At 42.0% G+C, this 18,557-nt stretch overlaps 1 protein-coding gene across 8 annotated transcripts in view; it reads left to right on the top strand.

The window, feature by feature from the left end:
• Window positions 1-18,557, top strand: part of schlank (ceramide synthase schlank) — a 211,608-nt gene that overhangs the window by 40,193 nt on the left and 152,858 nt on the right. The window contains exon 1 of one of the 8 annotated variants that reach the window (XM_071661811.1): window positions 5,809-5,927. The exons of 6 other annotated variants lie outside the window; for them this stretch is intronic. Coding sequence is in view for 1 of the 2 variants with exons in the window: in XM_071661807.1 (XP_071517908.1) it covers window positions 6,194-6,252 (59 nt within the window). In the remaining variant the exon portion in view is untranslated. Of the gene's footprint in view, window positions 1-5,808; window positions 5,928-6,111; window positions 6,253-18,557 lie in introns of those variants that run through there. One more of the 8 variants, XM_071661807.1, reaches the window with a different exon arrangement.

The raw sequence follows: 18,557 nt of genomic DNA, 5'->3' as shown, positions 1-18,557 counted from the left end.
TAGGTCACTGTTCTCATCAAGCTGCATTTTAAGCAACAGCCCAGCAACGTATATAGGTTTTCTTCACGCTCCTTAAGTGCAAATGGTTTATCGACATCTTGTTCATCAGCCTTGAGTAGGCTCAGCCACTTTGTAAGACTCCTTACCTCACAAGACTTCATGCCAGTGTTTTGCTGAGTTTCACACCTCTTCCAGTCTTATTCAAGTTTTCTAAGATACTAATGGTCAATTGTCATTTTCCTATCTTTATTACATCCTTATCTTTATTGATCACTCTTCTTCCAAGGTGATGATTTGGTCCTTACAAATAGCATTTCTCGTTTCTTTGATTTTTCAATAATTTTTTTTTTTCCAGCTGTGTCCCGCGTTTGCGAGGTAGCGCAAGGAAACAGACGAAAGAAAATGGCCTAACCCACCCCCATACACATGTATATACATACACGTCCACACACACAAATATACATACCCATACATCTCAATGTACACATATATATATATATACACACAGAGACACATACATATATACACATGCACACAATTCACACTGTCTGCCTTTATTCATTCCCATCGCCACCTCGCCGCACATGGAATAACATCCCCCTCCCCCCTCATGTGTGCGAGTTAGCACTAGGAAAATAACTTCTGACCTTCTTATACTTTTCAAGAACTTACCTGGCCTCCATTTCTTACATATCTTTTTGCCATTGTCTCTAAGTATTCCTTGACTGTTACATCTGATAAACTTGTAATTATTTTTCCATGGTCCATTCAAACCATTCCCCATTGGTGCTACCAACTTCTTTAATCCACAAATTGATTCATAAAAGCAATTAGAACAGTGCTGTATCTTGATATTGTGGAACTCAGGTTCCCAGTCTGACCCATTAGGTGTTCACTTTTTCATAGTTTTTCCCATGTAATCAACCTTGGTGATTGTACGCTACGTATCTCATGATATATTGCATCTTCAGTTATAAATTGTTTTCCTCAGATGAAGCTTCAAAGATAATGCTCTTGAATTCAAGGCCCAACGACAAATTTAAGTGTTTCTCAGGAGAAGCTTCAGAGATAATGTTTTCAAGTTGGAGGGTACTCTGCAAAGGTGTGTGTGTGTGTGTGTGTGTCTGTAATTACAGATAGTAAAGAAAATCACACACATACACACCTGGCTTGGGCTAGGGTATGTGTGTGTATATATGTGCATACCTTTATGTATAGGAGTAAAAGCATGGTATACACAGTAAAAAATGTAGCTTCAAGGTTGGGTCAGATGAATTTCAGAATAATGATATGATGTGTTATTTTGGTAGGGTTGGTAAGCATAGATGTGACAGATTTCTTGATAATTGCAGTTGCCCAATTTATGGTTTTTTCTTTGAAATATGAAAACAATATAACATCTATTATGGTAAATGATAAGAAATGTCTTTTAGCGACTGATATATTACAATACCATTAAAGTAGGACTCACAGTGTTAGGCCAGACCAATGGGCATTTCTCATTGTCCTTCATCCCTGGTGTCATATTGTTTCACACAAAAATGGTAAGATACTTTTTTACCATGCTTACTGTGGGGCCTGGATATGGAAGGGGAGCTGTGGTTTCGGTGCATTACACATGACAGTTAGAGACTAAGTATGAACGAATGTGGCCTTCTTTGTCTGTTCCTGGCACTGCCTCGCTGGAGGGGGATGCTATTTCGTGTGTGGAGGGTTGGCGATGGGAATGGATGAAGGCAGCATGATATGTACATGTGTATATATGTATATGTCTGTGTATGTATATATATGTGCATGTGTGGGCATTTATGTATATACATGTGTATATACATGCAGGAGCGTGAAAGGAGGGCAAGGAATAGAGTGAATTGGAGCGATGTGGTATACCGGGGTTGACGTGCTGTCAGTGGATTGAATCAGGGCATGTGAAGCGTCTGGGGTAAACCATGGAAAGCTATGTAGGTATGTATATTTGCGTGTGTGGACGTATGTATATACATGTGTATGGGGGTGGGTTGGGCCATTTCTTTCGTCTGTTTCCTTGCGCTACCTCGCAAACGCGGGAGACAGCGACAAAGCAAAAAAAAAAAAAAAAAAAAAATGTGTATATACCTATATTGAAGAGAACAGAGAATGTATGTAAGAGGTATATTCTCATACTGGGCTGAGGTTGCAAGTGGAGTGCTGCAAGGCTTGGTCTTGGACCACTCCTATTCTTGATGTATATGAATAACTTGCTAGGAGTACTAGGCTTGCACCTTTAATATTGTTGCAAGTGAGAGTGTGATTGATTTCACAGACAGTGATTTTGATTGATAGTCTGTGTTTATGTATGTAGTGAACTATTTTCCCCATTTATGCTGGGAGGGAAGGGAGTTCTACATTAATAGGGCCTCTTCTCGTGGACTTAGACTTTGCTGTTGTGCAATTTTTTAGACTTACTTATGAATGCTGTTAACGTTAGCAATTTCAGTGCTTGGCTTGTACCATTCATCCAATACCCTGACACTTTTCTGATATGTAACTTCTTTTCAAACATGTTACTCTGGTTATTGTACCTTTTGGATGTTTTAAAGATAGAGCAGCCAGGGGGCCATGACAGGGGTCTGAGTGGGATATTGTTTGAAGGAATGTACAAAGGTACTTTTACATTGCTGGGAGAGTGGATGAATGGAATGAGGTAATTTATGAAATTGCGAATGCTGAAGGTGTATAGGGATTTTAAGGGTATTGCATTGATGGAGTTCAAGATGTGGGATTTAGTTTAGAACAAAGTCCAATTTTGAAAGATGGATGATTAGGTGGTTAGAGACGGATAGATGGATGGGGTCTTGGCATACACACACACACACACACACACACACCCAGGGAGTGTACTAACAGCTGTGGCAATTTGTATGATAGAGAATTGTAAAGATTTGTAAAGGAGGCATGCTTTCTTATGACAGTTATTGAAACTGCATTTAAATTATTTTAGATAGGGAAATGTTTGGTAAACTATTCACAAAGTACATTAGGCCAAAACTGCGATTTGTAGGTAAGGTTTTCCTTAGGTTCTATTGATTTCTAGAAAATTCTTGCTTACTAAGATAGCATGTATGAATAAGGTATGATTTTCTTGTATTTTTGTTTTTGTCATAGGTGACTAGAGTACAAAACAAACAGTGAGGCATTGTGGCAGTGCATGGTTGGGTGAGTTTCTGCCAGTTGCTTGGCTGACAGTTAAGAGCACAAGATGAGTGTCTAAGGATGAAATACTTTACTAAAAGTTGATCTGTCAGCAGTGTAACATTTAAGAGTGTGGGAGAATCATGAAATCAGGTTTATTTGTCAACAACTGCATATTAAGATTTTTAGTAAATCAGAAACATTTAATTCAGTTTATGGCATGGGTTCTTGGAACAGATATATTGGTTATGACTTTCCTTCAAAATTTAGTGCGGCTAATCTCTTAACAAACCAAGGAAAAATTTCAAATTACCATGACAAATGGTAAATCATTTCTATGTAAATAATTTAAAAAGTGATATGAGGAAAATCAATTAGACAATGACCTTAATGGAAGAGTTTGAAGAAGTCAGAAGCTACAGCCATCTCCCACGTGGGGAAACTTGGTCCTCATGTTACGTTTGGCCGCCGTTGTGGGTATGGCATATCATCCAGCGAGTCAACGGTGAGCTAGGGAAGAAGAATGGTCACTTCATCATGGTATCGACTTCGAGTACAAAATCAAGCAGGAAGAAGCAGACTTTTCGTTGGGAATACATCAGGAAGTGGCCCTACATTGTGCGATCGAGAAACAGTGTGCTATAAAGAAATCAGTTGTCATGAAGTGAAGTTCTGTGAAAGGCTTCTGGAGAAATGCAAACAGGCAACCACTGTTCACAGCACAAAGCTCCCTATCCAGGACTGAACATGTGTGGAAGAACATTAGAACCTTTGTTCGTGGACCGAAAATGAAACACTTATGACTATATACTTTGTTGGTTTTAAAGTGAACAATTATGGACTACTTACATGTAGATAAACGAATGCAGATAACAGCTTTGAGCACTGGACATCACAATTTCCTGTATTGAAAGTGCAGCCTGTATTGCGTGATTGTAAGCTTTGTTTAGTAAAATTCCATTTTCTAGCACAAAATTCCGTATTTTTGCCATCTGTGTTCTTTATTTTGTGTTTGAAGTTGTCGGCATTTTTTTTTCATTGAATTGACTCTGGGGGAAGAGGGTTAAACACTATCCACGTATCTCTCGTGTGTCGTAAGAGATGCCTATTAGGGGTAGGGACGAGGGGCTTGATATCTCAGCCTCTTTATGTTGCTGCATCTTAAAAAAGGGAAGATAAAACCTGTGAGGAGTTATGGCTAAGGTGTCTGATTGTGCGTGTAGATGTTGACTAGGATGAGAAGGGAGAGACAATTGCGATAACTAGGGAGTGGAACCTGATTTTCTCGCCCGGACAGGCACCAGGCTCAGCGGGATGTAAGGGGGAGGGAATATTCGAGGTAATGGGGGGGGGGATGGTTTGGGAATACTCGAGAGGTAATGGGGGATGGTTTGGGAATATTCGAGTTTAAGGGGGGGGAGCACTTTTGATGGAGTTTTGAGGGAATGTGTAAACCAGTGTAAGAAAGTGAGTTGTAGACTAATGTGGGTCAAAATGAAAGTAGATTACGAAAATTGAGTGATTGTCATTGACTACGTACTCAGTAGCTCCATGAGTGAGGTAGGAAAAGTCAAGTCTTTTTGGAGGGACTAAGTGAGTGCTTCAATAACCTTGATCCAAAGGGTCAAGCCTTAATGGTGGGAGATACGAATGTATGGTTACGAGATGTGGCACTTAATGGTATAATTAGAGGTCTTCATGAATCAGAAAATACATGAAAATAACAAAGATGATAAAGATCTGAACGAGTGGGTTAAGTTCCCCAGTGAATGTGGAAAATTTAAGAAACCTTGGGAGACTGTGGTAGAAGAGAGGTTAAGAAATGGGTTCCCACAATACCAAGCCTCCTTTTCCACGCAGATAGGTAAAGCACACACACACACACACACACAGAGCCTAATTTAACTCAAGAAATTCACTTTTGGAGGTATTTAGGATATTTCTTCGACCCTAGCTAAAGTTTGTCTGGTGTTCCAACTTATGGAAACCGTAGCACCGTGAAAGGTATCAAGACAGATGCAAGACTTGAGTGGAATAGATCACGAGACAAGGGAAGTTCCCAGGTTTTCCTAGTGGAGTGAACGGAGGTAGGACCATAACCTGCACGATCCTCTTATGGACTACAGGGTTGGTACTATAGGTTGGGCGTTTGACAACAACAGGATTTGTGAAAACTAAAGGCCATGGTAGGCAACGGTAGGAGAAAAGATTGAAAGACGTTCGGAAATAGTTCTGCTACACCAGATTCGTGGATATGTTACAAAAGCTGAGCAGAGGGACGGTAATGCTGGTCCCACAGGGTAATTCAAAGACCCTCTTAAGATATAGGATGTGAGGGTAAGAGACGTGGAAGTGTGAGGCTCCACCTTCGTGCCGTAGATGAACACTGGCTTTCTTTAATAGTAAGACAAGTACAGTGGAAGCGTGTTTGGTTTGCATTATCTTCAACACCTGAAGGAGGACGTTCAAGTTTACCTCAGTTCGTGGTTATAACTTGATGTTGACGTCCATGTGATCCTGGATGCCGATTGGCTTAAAGCACACGAACCCATCCAACGAAGAATGTTATTAATGTGAGACTTGTAGGTGAGTTATCTGGTTGTGTGTACGGGTGTTGATAGTGGTAGAGGAGTGTTATCTGGTGAGGCAGCCACGAGTGTGGCTGGTCATGTCCTTCACCAAACTCCCGTCCACCAGGAGTGTCACACCACGCTCCTGTCTCTCTCTTAGTGGACCATCACACACACACACACACACCGGTAAGAACCATCCTCGGCCGACCTCAGCTCATGTAGGTGTCTGCCTCTCGTGTATGATTCAAGCTGTTGTTAGTGGTTCTCTGGACGACGTCTGTTGTTATGTGAACACTTGCAGGCAACGCCGCCACTTCCGAACGTGTGGCAGATTGTTGCATCACGCGAGCATGATTTGGTCAACAGCTCGGACGAGGAGTGACACCCCCCCTCACACAGGCCAGAGTAATGCCCTCAAGTTGTGACCCAGGGATGAAACCTTCCCTCATTTTATGGACGTGCAGAGGATCCAGCCCGTGGGAAATGTAGCTGAGTATGGCGGGCTGAGAGGGTAACGTGGCCTGCATCTATGGAACTAGAGTGATAAGTACTGGTAGATACTAATGGGTACTGGCGGGTCCGAATGATGGATATTAGTGGGTCCAAGTGATGGGTACTGGCGGATCTGAGTGGTGGTTACTGGTGGATCCGAGTGATGGTACCGGTGGGTGCGAGTGATAGTACTGGTAGGTCCGAGTGATGGGTACTGGTGGGTGCGAGTGGTGAGTACCGGTGGGTCCGATTGGGGATTACTGGTGGGTACTGGTGGAACCGAGTGATGGGTATTGGTGGGTCCGAGTTATGGGTATAGGTGGGTCCGAGTGATGGGTACTGGTGGGTCCGAGTGATGGGTACTGGTGGGTCCGAATGATGGGTATTAGTAGGTCTAGTGATTGGTACTAATGAGTCCGAGTGAAGGGTACTGTGCTACCTGTAACCTGGAGGTGCGGTCAAATTATAGTGCTACCTGTAACCTGGAGATGCGGTCAGGTTACAGTGCTACCTTTAACCTGGAGATGCGGTCAAATTATAGTGCTACCTGTAACCTGGAGATGCGGTCAAGTTACAGTGCTACCTGTAACCTGGAGATGCGGTCAAATTATAGTGCTACCTGTAACCTGGAGATGCGGTCAGGTTACAGTGCTACCTTTAACCTGGAGATGCGGTCAAGTTACAGTGCTACCTGTAACCTGGAGAAGTGGTCAAGTTACAGTGCTACCTGTAACCTGGAGATGCGGTCAAGTTACAGTGCTACCTGTGACCTGGAGATGCAGTCAAGTTACAGTGGTCTGTAACCTGGAGGTGTGGTCAAGTTACAGTGGTACCTGTAACCTGGAGATGCGGCCAAGTTACAGTGCTACCTGTAACCTGGAGATGCGGCCAAGTTACAGTGCTACCTGTGACCTGGAGATGCGGTCAAGTTACAGTGGTCTGTAACCTGGAGGTGTGGTCAAGTTACAATGCTACCTGTAACCTGGAGATGCTGTCAAGTTACAGTGCTACCTGTGACCTGGAGATGCAGTCAAGTTACAGTGGTCTGTAACCTGGAAGTGCGGTCAAGTTACAGTGCTACCTGTAACCTGGAGATGCGGCCAAGTTACAGTGCTACCTGTGACCTGGAGATGCGGTCAAGTTACAGTGGTCTGTAACCTGGAGGTGTGGTCAAGTTACAGTGCTACCTGTAACCTGGAGATGCTGTCAAGTTACAGTGCTACCTGTAAGCTGGAGATGCGGTCAAGTTACAGTGCTACCTGTAACCTGGAGATGCTGTCAAGTTACAGTGCTACCTGTAACCTGGAGATGTGGTCAAGTTACAGTGCTACCTGTAACCTGAAGATGCGGTCAAGTTACAGTGCTACCTGTAACCTGGAGATGTGGTCAAGTTATAGTGCTACCTGTAACCTGAAGATGCGGTCGTTACAGTGCTACCTGTAACCTGGAGATGCTGTCAAGTTACAGTGCTACCTGTGACCTGGAGATGTGGTCAAGTTACAGTGCTACCTGTAACCTGAAGATGCGGTCAAGTTAAAGTGCTACCTGTAACCTGGAGATGCGGTCAAGTTACAGTGCTACCTGTAACCTGGATGCGTGTCAAGTTATAGTGCTACCTGTAACCTGAAGATGCGGTCAAGTTACAGTGCTACCTGTAACCTGGATGCGTGTCAAGTTACAGTGCTACCTGTAACCTGGAGATGCGGTCAAGTTACAGTGCTACCTGTAACCTGGAGATGCGGTCAAGTTACAGTGCTACTTGTAACCTGAAGATGCGGTCAAGTTACAGTGGTACCTGTAACCTGGAGATGCGGTCAAGTTACAGTGGTACCTGTAACCTGGAGATGCGGTCAAGTTACAGTGCTACTTGTAACCTGAAGATGCGGTCAAGTTACAGTGGTACCTGTAACCTGGAGATGCGGTCAAGTTACAGTGCTACTTGTAACCTGAAGATGCGGTCAAGTTACAGTGGTACCTGTAACCTGGAGATGCGGTCAAGTTACAGTGGTACCTGCCACAGAGTAAACTTGTTCTCCCGTTGTTGCTCGGAGGCTGTGGTGCAGGATGGGAGGGTAGAACGTGGACCACATCGCTCGGGCATCACTGCAGCAGCAGCGTAGTCGTCATGTGATTGCTCTGCCGCCCGTCTATCCCTCCCTCTGGCCTCAGGTATTGAGTAATAATAACCAACTTACGGATCTTGGGTTTGTTTTTTTTCGTAAATAGAAAATGCAAATGTGAGGCTTGATATTAATATTGGCTGGCCTTTTTCTGTGTTTTTGAAAAGCGATTTGTATTTGATGGTAAGGCAGTGCACAAGATGGTTAGTCTAAACCTCTCCGAGCTGTTGGGATTTCGTTTCTTCCCTTGCCCATTTTGAATTACCTTCTTTCTGAAGACCTTATGTTTTTGTCGTTATTGTTCTGATATCGTACTTAAGGGGCGTACTTGTATGTCAGGGTAATTAAGGTCCTATTCTTTTTTGTTTACTTTTTTCCTTTCTTTGCGTGTAGATCTCCAGATGTATTATCATGAGAGTTGACAGATTTTCTGTCGCCTCGTACATCATGTAATGGTGTCGGAGATAGACTTCATCCACTTGAGAAAATGGGAGACTTTGAGGCAGGACAAAGTCAACATCGGTGTATATATGTTACGTCCTCTGTATGGCGCCCCAGACGTTTGTGTCTATAAAATTAAAAAGAAATCACTTTATATTATAGTTATCAGTACATTTCATGGTTTCTTCTAGACCATGAGGAACGTTCGATTGTGGCAATTGTTAGGCGTAATGACAGTGGCAGGTGATAATGAACCTAACACTTGATTGGCCAGAAGCCCAGCCCCTACTTGACGGACGGTGAGGAACTGGGAACTGGGAAGCACACACCTGCAGACCGTACCTACTTGGTGCTATGATGATACCTTCCACTTCGATGGAGGGGATCGTGAGAATGGTAGTGCGGCGGGACTCATCTTTTTTTTTCTTCTGGAAATTCCCGTTCTGACTAGATCTGCCCAGCCTTAGAGTGTGTGTTGATGAAAGATAACCTTAATAATCGTAGTATTTACTCTATATTGACAAAAGACACTCTTGTTCTTGTTCTCTTGTACGATGTGGTTTTGTTTCAACCTTCTCTGTCGTTTCGTGTCTTCGCGTAGACTCCCTCCCCATCTGTACGCGCGCTCCTGCGTACGTACAGCAGGTTACGGGGGCATCTTTACTACACTACATACCATCAGGGTGGAACCCCACAGAGAGAAATTTAAAACTGATTAGTTTCAGTTTGTGCACTTGGTCGCACTGTTATACTTGACTGTTTATTAGAAAAAAAATCATGGACTCACCGTGCTGTGTAGAAATATATCCATGACTGCGAGCTGTAGAAATATATCCAAGAGAAACTTATGATAAGAGTGTATTGATAGAGAGAGTGCGAGGTTTATTGTGTCAAATTCTGTGTATGTTTTGGTTGGTCATATTTGCACCGTGTGTTAGGTTGTGTGTAGAGGATCCCAGTTCAGGGATTGCGTGGTTTGTTGACTCGCTCGTAATGTCCTCCTGTCTTTTAGGGACCTAAGGACTCGTCTTGCTGTCAGTGCAGTAACACAAGAGCCTCAACCTAACCTAATCATACGGTTTACATGTATGCGTCTCTCGTCCGTGTTCTGGACGCCTCTCGTCTCTCCAACATTACAATAACCGACTCACCACTGCAGGTGTCCCTCATGACCAGCCAAGTTGCACTCGTCAGGCTGCAGACACAACATTTCCTCCTCAGTTGTCGTGTTCATACCGTGCACACATCATCACCACCGCCACACTTCTTGACCCGTGTCTCACCCGGAGCGCGTAGCCAACTAGCTGATCGCTGTGGTGGGAGCCCCTTAGAGGGGGATCCCGGGACTATATATATATATATATATATATATATATATATATATATATATATATATATATATATTGGAAAGGATCACAATTTTGCGCGTGATCATGAAGATATTCCTATGAGTCCCCGTGGACTCATGTATATATATATATATATATATATATATATATATATATATATATATATATATATGTGTGTGTGTGTGTAAAATGAGAAGTTTGACTGGCTAATCTGTGTTGGGTAACATGACCTGCGATTCTGCATCCTATTTTAAACTGCTCCCATAAAAAGTATTTGTTTGTGATGTGGGTTTCCAACATGGGTGTATGACGTGGGTTTCTAAAGGTTTGTGACGGGTTTCTAACATGGGTGTATGTCATGGGTTTCTAAAGGTTTGTGACGTAGGTGTGTTTGTGACGAGGGGTTCCAACTTGGGTTTGTGACGTGAATTTCTAACATGAATTTAGTGGGTTTCTAACGGGTTTGTGACGTGGGTCCCTAACATGGGTTTTTTAAGTCGGTTTCTGTCATGGGTTTGTGACGTCCGTTTCTAGCATGGGTTTGTTACGTCAGTTTCTATCGGGATTGTGACGTAGGTCTCGACCATGGGTTTCTGTCGTGAGCTTCTAACATGGGTTTGTGACGGATTTCTAACATGGTTTTGTAACTTGGGTTTCTAACGGATTTGTGACGATTTTATAACGAGTTTGTGACTGGTTTCTAACATGGGTTTGTAACGTAGGTTTCTGACATGGATTTGTGAGGTAGGTTTCTGACATGGGTTTCTAACGGGTTTGTGACGGGTTTCTAACATGGATGTGTTATGTGGATATCTTACATGGGTTTGTGAGGTGGGTTTCTTACATGGGTTTGTAACGTGGGTTTCTAGCATGGGTTTGAGGTGGGTTTCTTCCATGGGTTTGTGAGGTGGGTTTTTAACATGGGTTTGTGAGATGAGTTTCTAACATGGGTTAGTGAGGTGAGTTTCTAACATGGGTTAGTGAGGTGAGTTTCTAACATGGGTTTTGAGACGAGTTTCTAACATGGGTTAGTGAGGTGTTTCTAACATGGGTTAGTGAGGTGAGTTTCTAACATGGGTTAGTGAGGTGAGTTTCTAACATGGGTTTGTGAGATGAGTTTCTAACTTGGGTTAGTGAGGTGAGTTTCTAACATGGGTTAGTGAGGTGAGTTTCTAACATGGGTTAGTGAGGTGAGTTTCTAACATGGGTTGGTGAGGTGAGTTTCTAACATGAGTTGGTAAGGTGAGTTTCTAACATAGATTTGTGAGATGGGTTTCTTACATGGCTTTGTGAGGTGGGTTTCTTGCATGGGTTTGTGAGGTTTCTAACGGGTTTTTGAGGTGGGTTTCTAGCATGGGTTCGTAAGGTGGGTTTCTTGCATGGGTTTGTGAGGTGGGTTGCTAACATAGGTCTGTGAGGTTTCTAACGGGTTTGTGAGGTGAGTTTCTAGCATGGGTTTGTGAGGTGGGTTTCTAGCATGGGTTCGTGAGGTGGGTTTCTAGCATGGGTTTGTGACGTGGGTTTCATTGTTACGTCAAGGGGATGCAGGAGTGCTGGCGGTTATTAGAAAGTTTTGTTCTTAAGATCTGACGTCCATATTTAAAGATGAATTTACTGGCGGGAGGAGAGGAGGAGGATGGAGGATGATGGTGTTGATGGAGGGGTGGGGCATGTGTGTGTGTGTGTCGTCCAGGTGGATGATAACGTGATGTGACTCCCCTCCACGATACAAGTAGGGTGTGTGTGTGTGTGTGTGTGTGTGTGTGTGATATCGGTCCGTTATCGCCCAGGTTATCACGGCGACTGCCTCCCGCCCGCCAGGAGGGGGGGGGGGGGGGTCGGTCGGGCCACTTCCCTCCCTCATACTAACAAAGACACGGCAGGGGACGCCCTTTGTGAAGAACCTCTTTTGTTTTTTGTATTCCAGTGTTAGAGATTCTACTCATGCACAAAGGTCCACATGAAGGCCGAGCCTTGACTGATATTTAGAGAGTATTATAAAAGGGACAAAGACGAGACGGGAAAGTATTAACGAATTTTGGTGGAAGTGAAACTCCTGTGTCTTTTAAAATGGGCCAGGTCATAGTCAGTAGGAGACAAATGAATAGGGAGAGAGTTTTCCCTGTCTAGCTGGGACAGAATCTTGATGAATAAAGAAAATCGTTTTCTTACAATGTTGTTTGACTATATACGGGTTGAGATCTTTCCCGGGAGAGTGTAAACATATCTACAAATGTCTTATATTGTACAGTACATCGCTTCTATAATATACTTTTCTACTATATCGTGAGGTTTATACTTTGATAATGATGTGAGTCTGGTACACTGTCAACTTTTGACTTCAAAAGATATTCAGTCTTACGTATATTCGGTGTTTCAGGAGTTCAGTACCTGGGATAGTACAGCAAATGTCCAAATTACAGGACATGAGGTTATTTATGGCCATGCCTTATATCTTAAAAGAAAATTGGAATAATTCTTAACTCAGACGTATATTGTGACTGAGCTTTGACTATAATTTTATTATTTTATAACATATACACACATAATACCATCTTCTATAACATATACACACACAATACCATATTTTATAACATATACACACATGATACCATATTTTTCATAAAATTCAAAACAGTTGTAGACAAAGTCCATAACGGCACGACATAGATTGCTATATAGAGGACACACTCATCAAGGTGGTCACGTGTGGAGATGGTTTTAACAAATGCTGGGGATGTGTGGTAGTGGATGGTCCGGAACCTTGCGGTGACGTGTCTGAACTTTAATATCTTGATATATCCCCTTTTCAAGCAGTATATATATATATATATATATATATATATATATATATATATATATATATATATATATATATATATATACACGTGTGTGTGTGTGTATATATATATTATCATTATTATTGTTATACTTTGTCGCTGTCTCCCGCGTTAGCGAGGTAGCGCAAATACGTCTATCATCACCAGAGGCGATATGCATGAAAGGATAATATGCAGGTGATATGTACAATATCATTTTCTATACAAAGCATAAAGTCTAGAAAGTTACTTAGATCAAGGTATATTTTAAAAGGCCAACTGAAAATGAATAATAATATAATAAAAAAGTAAGGAAAGCTGTTAACTTAAAATCTCTTAGAAAAGAATGAATAGATAAATAAATGTGACAATTTAGAACCAATATTTTCTAGAAAAGATTAAGATCATACAATTCACACTTAGAAATATCCGGAAGTTAAAACTTACATTTAAAGCAACTAGACAGTCCTACTGAAAATCTACTAAAACTTATATATATTTCGCTACTTCATTGTTACAAATAGTAGATGTGTTTCTGTAGGGCAGGAGGAACACCAGTATTACCACATCACTGTCTGGTCAGGTGCTATGGCCAGCAAGCACGGAGAGGCTGGCTGTCGACATTAATTAAGTGGTCAATTACCGTGGCCGTGATTCCCTCAGGGCTGCTGAGAAGGGCTGTTTTAGAATTCCTTCACGACGTCGGTAAATAAAAAAAAAAAACTTTCATTTATTGTTTTTAAGCACGAAATTTACTTTATCCTAATCGAACATAAGTCCAACTTGGTGTTAACTTTAACCACACGATCGCTTCCTATGTGTTCTTGATGGTTTTAGATTGTACGCTTTAAAAATGGTGTGCATATGAAAGGTTTCCATTTAGGTTTGATTAACGAGTATATTGGTAAATTACTAAACAAATTACTGAGCCCTTCAGAGAAACCATCAGCTGTAGCAAAGGGATGTAATGCATTTGCCTATATCATTATGTGAGTTTTATGCATAGGTTGATATTAGGATATTTTGCCAAGCAAGCCGTCCAATCCAATCATTTTTTTTCTTCTAAAGTTTAAAGATGTTATTCCTGCGCAGCTGCAGTCGTCAACTGTCTGTCTACCAATATAAATACAACAGCTGGAATGGTTTGCACACTGGCGAGACGAAGGGACACCAAAAGCACACGTGTCCATTAACATCTTAGTCGACCAGTACGAACGAACTGCCTAATCGCCCTATTGGCCCAGTTCTCAGAGATATGGAATCACACTCGACAATGATCACCTCAGTGCTGGTCAGTAGCTCATCAAAAAATGATGTATTGATGCTGGAGTCTTTCCTGTCCTACATGAGCAAACCCACAGTGAGGCAACGACCATGTTGATCGTGTTTTCAGATAAGTTTAACTAGGTTAGAGTGGAACATATACTCTTCCTATGTTTTTTAACGTTTGAAATTTAACTGTGAATGGTAGGAATTTGATATTTACTCGATAATGTTCCCTTTTGTGTATAATTTTAAGTCATTTTTTTATTATATTTTAGGTAAAATGGGGGTGTAAGTTATTAGGGATTTGTTTAACTTTATATTTTCCTTATTCATTTCACGTGGGGCTTTTATGATACATTTTATTCAAGGAACGTTTTCCAGACATTTTGTAGAGAAACTCATGATTAGATATTACATGTATATTATCCTTTCATTATAGGTTCTGATGATGATGGTTATAAGTAAGATCGAAAGCGTTAGCCAAGAAAATCAAGTATTTTCATCCAAGCTCTGCTGGTGATTTATTCCTCTTTACAGAAAGAATACTTCCACGTATTCCCTGCGCGTACAACGTAAAAGGCGACTAAGATTTTTTTTTTTTTTTTGGTGGGGGGGTGCTAGAAATACTCCCCTCCTGTATTACTTTCTAAAATGAAAAACAGCAAGAGGAGCCAAGTGGGGAATTTTCCCTCTAAGGCTCAGTCCTTTGTTCTTGACGCTACGTCGTTCACACAGTATATATATATATATATATATATATATATATATATATATATATATATATATATATATATATATATATATATATTCATTTTATAATACTTTGGCGCTGTCTCCCGCGTTCGCGAAGTAGCGTAAGGAAACACGAAAGAATGACCCAACCCACTCACAGACACATGTATATATACATACACGTTCACACACGCACACATGCATACCTATACATTTCAACTTATACATTTATATATACATACACAGACATATACATATATACAAATGTACATAATTCATACTAGCTGTTTATATATATATATATATATATATATATATATATATATATATATATATATTTTTTTTTTTTTTTTTTCAAACTATTCGCCATTTCCCGCGTTAGCGAGGTAGCGTTAAGAACAGAGAACTGGGCCATTGAGGGAATATCCTCACCTGGCCCCCTTCTCTGTTCCTTCTTTTGGAAAATTAAAAAAAAAATTGAGAGGGGAGGATTTCCAGCCCCCCGCTCCCTTCCCTTTTAGTCGCCTTCTACGACACGCAGGGAATACGTGGGAAGTATTCTTTCTCCCCTATCCCCAGGGATAAATATATATATATATATATATATATATATATATATATATATATATATATTTCCTTTTTTCTTTCAAACTATTCGCCATTTCCCGCATTAGCGAGGTAGCGTTAAGAACAGAGGACTGGGCCTTTGAGGGAATACCCTCACCTGGCCCAATTCTCTGTTCCTTCTTTTGGAAAAAAAAAAAAAAAAATATATATATATATATATATATATATATATATATATATATATATATATATATATATATATATATATATGGAAAGCTGTGTAGGTATGTATATTTGCGTGTGTGGACGAGTGTATGTACATGTGTATGGGGGGGGGGGGTTGGGCCATTTCTTTCGTCTGTTTCCTTGCGCTACCTCGCAAATGCGGGAGACAGCGACAAAGTATAAAAAAAAAAAAAAAAAAAAAAAAAATATATATATATATATATAGTTAGAATAGTATTACCATTAACATTTTAGTACCTCAGTGTAGTTATGACCTATATTTTCGACATGATGTGTGAAATCAATAGCGAGAGGGGAATGTACGTAGGTGCTTGGGGGGAACAGCAGTAGTGAGTGTGCCTGGTGCTCCAGTGAGATGGGAAGGAGTACACCAGCCTTTATGGCCAGTACCCATCACTGTGAGTATATGTGTATCCTAATGTGTCATCCTCTCCTCCTGTAGTACTGTATTGTTCACCGCTTCTGCCCTGGTGTGTGCACGGGGGAGTGAGTTGTACACTCGTGGGGAGCCCCCCGTCTCGTAAATATTCTCTACTATCAGTGAACTTTATCATCTTGTGTATGGTGTCCACATACACAGATTTATCACTCGGTTGATCCCATTCCTCCACTGCTCTCATACGAGGAAACTACTTCATGACATCTTGACAAACAAGTTTCTTGTTTACCTTCATGTTATGGTTGTTCCATCTCTGCTCTTCATTGTTTACTTCTTCAAGCTGGTCTCCCCTTGCTCTTCCCTTTTTCCCAGGTGGAAACATTAATAACTTCTAACCTATTGTCACCGTAATTCATTCTTCAGTACTGGCGCCATCGTTAAACAAATTTCCTTTTTATGGAGTCTTTTTTATTTGAATTTTGTGCTTCTTTATGTGCTGTAACCAGACAGAAGAGGCATGTTATAGTCTTTGCCTGGTTTACGACGTGAGCAGGTTGCTGAATAGTTCTCTATGCATGTACTGAAATACAGTTCTGATATTTGCCAGCTGACAGTTTGTCTCCGTTACTGTTCGTCAGAGGTAATGCTCTGGCGACAGGTTTAGGACGACTCCCAAGTCCCTTTCACGTATCGGTTCCTGCCACTCATTTTCTTCCGCTTAGATTCATACCGAGGCTTCCATTCACCGTGCCCCATCCTAATTACATTTACTGAGGTTGAGGATCATCAACTATGTGTCAGACCCAACTCAGGAGTTGGCGTAAGTTCACATGCAAGTTGACGTAATCTTCACTTTTTTACTGCCTTTATAAACTCGGGATCATCTGCAAACATATTGAGTCAGGAGTCCAGTTCTGGAAAATCAATTGCGTAGATCGAAGAAAACCAATGGTCCCAAGACTGACCCCTTCTTCTCGCCTGAAGATCCAGTCTCTGCCAGCTTCATAGATCGCACGGTGTCAAATGCTCTGTGGCGTTCCAGATATACACGTCTACCTAACCATCTCTACTGTGTGAACCGCACCTCCCTCTCTCGGAGAATTCTAAGAAGTTTCTGACACATGACCTTCCCTTAAAATCGTGTTATCTCTCAATTAGGCGACGTTTCCTCAATAGAAAGTCATCCTTTGGCTCTGTCATTACCTTGCACGTCTTTCTTCCTCTTGCTCTTCCTCGGGACTCTTATCTTCCTCCAGCGATATCTTGAACACCATCTTAGGTGGTTTGTCAGGTGTGTATCTCCACACATCTCCAGCATGTATATGGCGTTCCGGCGACCACCTATCCTAGTATGTACTGGTAACCGCTTCTCGTTTCTACTGTCGAGCGATGTTCACCATGTCTACTGCAGTGTCGACCATGTCTGCTGCAGTGTTGACCATGTCTGCTGCAGTGGGCTGTGGTGGTATTGTTAATGTGAGAATGGGCTGTGACACTGGTGGTGGGGATGGTTGTTCGTGATGGTGTGAGTTTGGTTGTGGTTGTTATCAAACGGCTGCGCTCCTTCCCTCATCGAAGTGAGGCAGCACCTGCAACACACGAACAAAGGTGCCATTTGAGCACATCCACTCTCTCTAACTGTCATGCACAATTTACTGACACCAAAGCCTTATCCTCTATGGCCAAGCCTTACAGACGCTTATACAGTTCACCTTAACTAGGTCATAGGCCCCGGTTCAGCCCACAGATAGCACATCGCGCCCTATATACCACATCGATGTAATTCATTCTTTCCCTTGCATGCCTTTCACGCTCTTGAACATTCAGGCCTCGATACCTCACGACATTTGTCATTACATCGTTCCATCTCCCTGCTCTTCCTCCCTCCGCCTTAGTCTTTCTTCATTCCTCCTCTCCATCTACCTGAACCATGTCAGCCCGCACTGTAGCATTCGTGTTGTGATGACAGGTACCTCCCTCTCACTCCACTTCTACACTGTCATTCCAAGAAGATACCAAACTCAAATTTACGAGTCTTGTAAGACTGATTTAGAAAGACGGTCCAGTGTACTAGCACCAGGGGAGATATAATGGAACACCTCCAGAAACGAGTAAAGGAAAACGATGTGTGGTTGAAGTCAGTGTCATGTGAACGCAAGTTAGACCATCATGTCATGAGCCGAGTGGCTGGCTGGACGTGTGGGGGAATGCGACGCTGCTGGCCCTGCCTTGTGGCACGTGCCATGTGACCCTGTGTCTCATGTGTTGGTGGTGATCTGTGTGCCCACGAGATCATTGTTCTTGTTGTTGATGGTTGTGGAGTGTACTGCTGATGATGATGGCTGTGGTGATGATGATGGCTGTAATGATGGTGATGATGATGGTTGTGGTGATGGCTGTGGTGA

This window comes from Panulirus ornatus, chromosome 5, assembly GCF_036320965.1.
Source record: "Panulirus ornatus isolate Po-2019 chromosome 5, ASM3632096v1, whole genome shotgun sequence".
NCBI classification, from domain to species: domain Eukaryota; kingdom Metazoa; phylum Arthropoda; class Malacostraca; order Decapoda; family Palinuridae; genus Panulirus; species Panulirus ornatus.
Note: the sequence above shows the minus strand (reverse complement) of the source record. Positions and strands in the feature narration are given on the sequence as shown.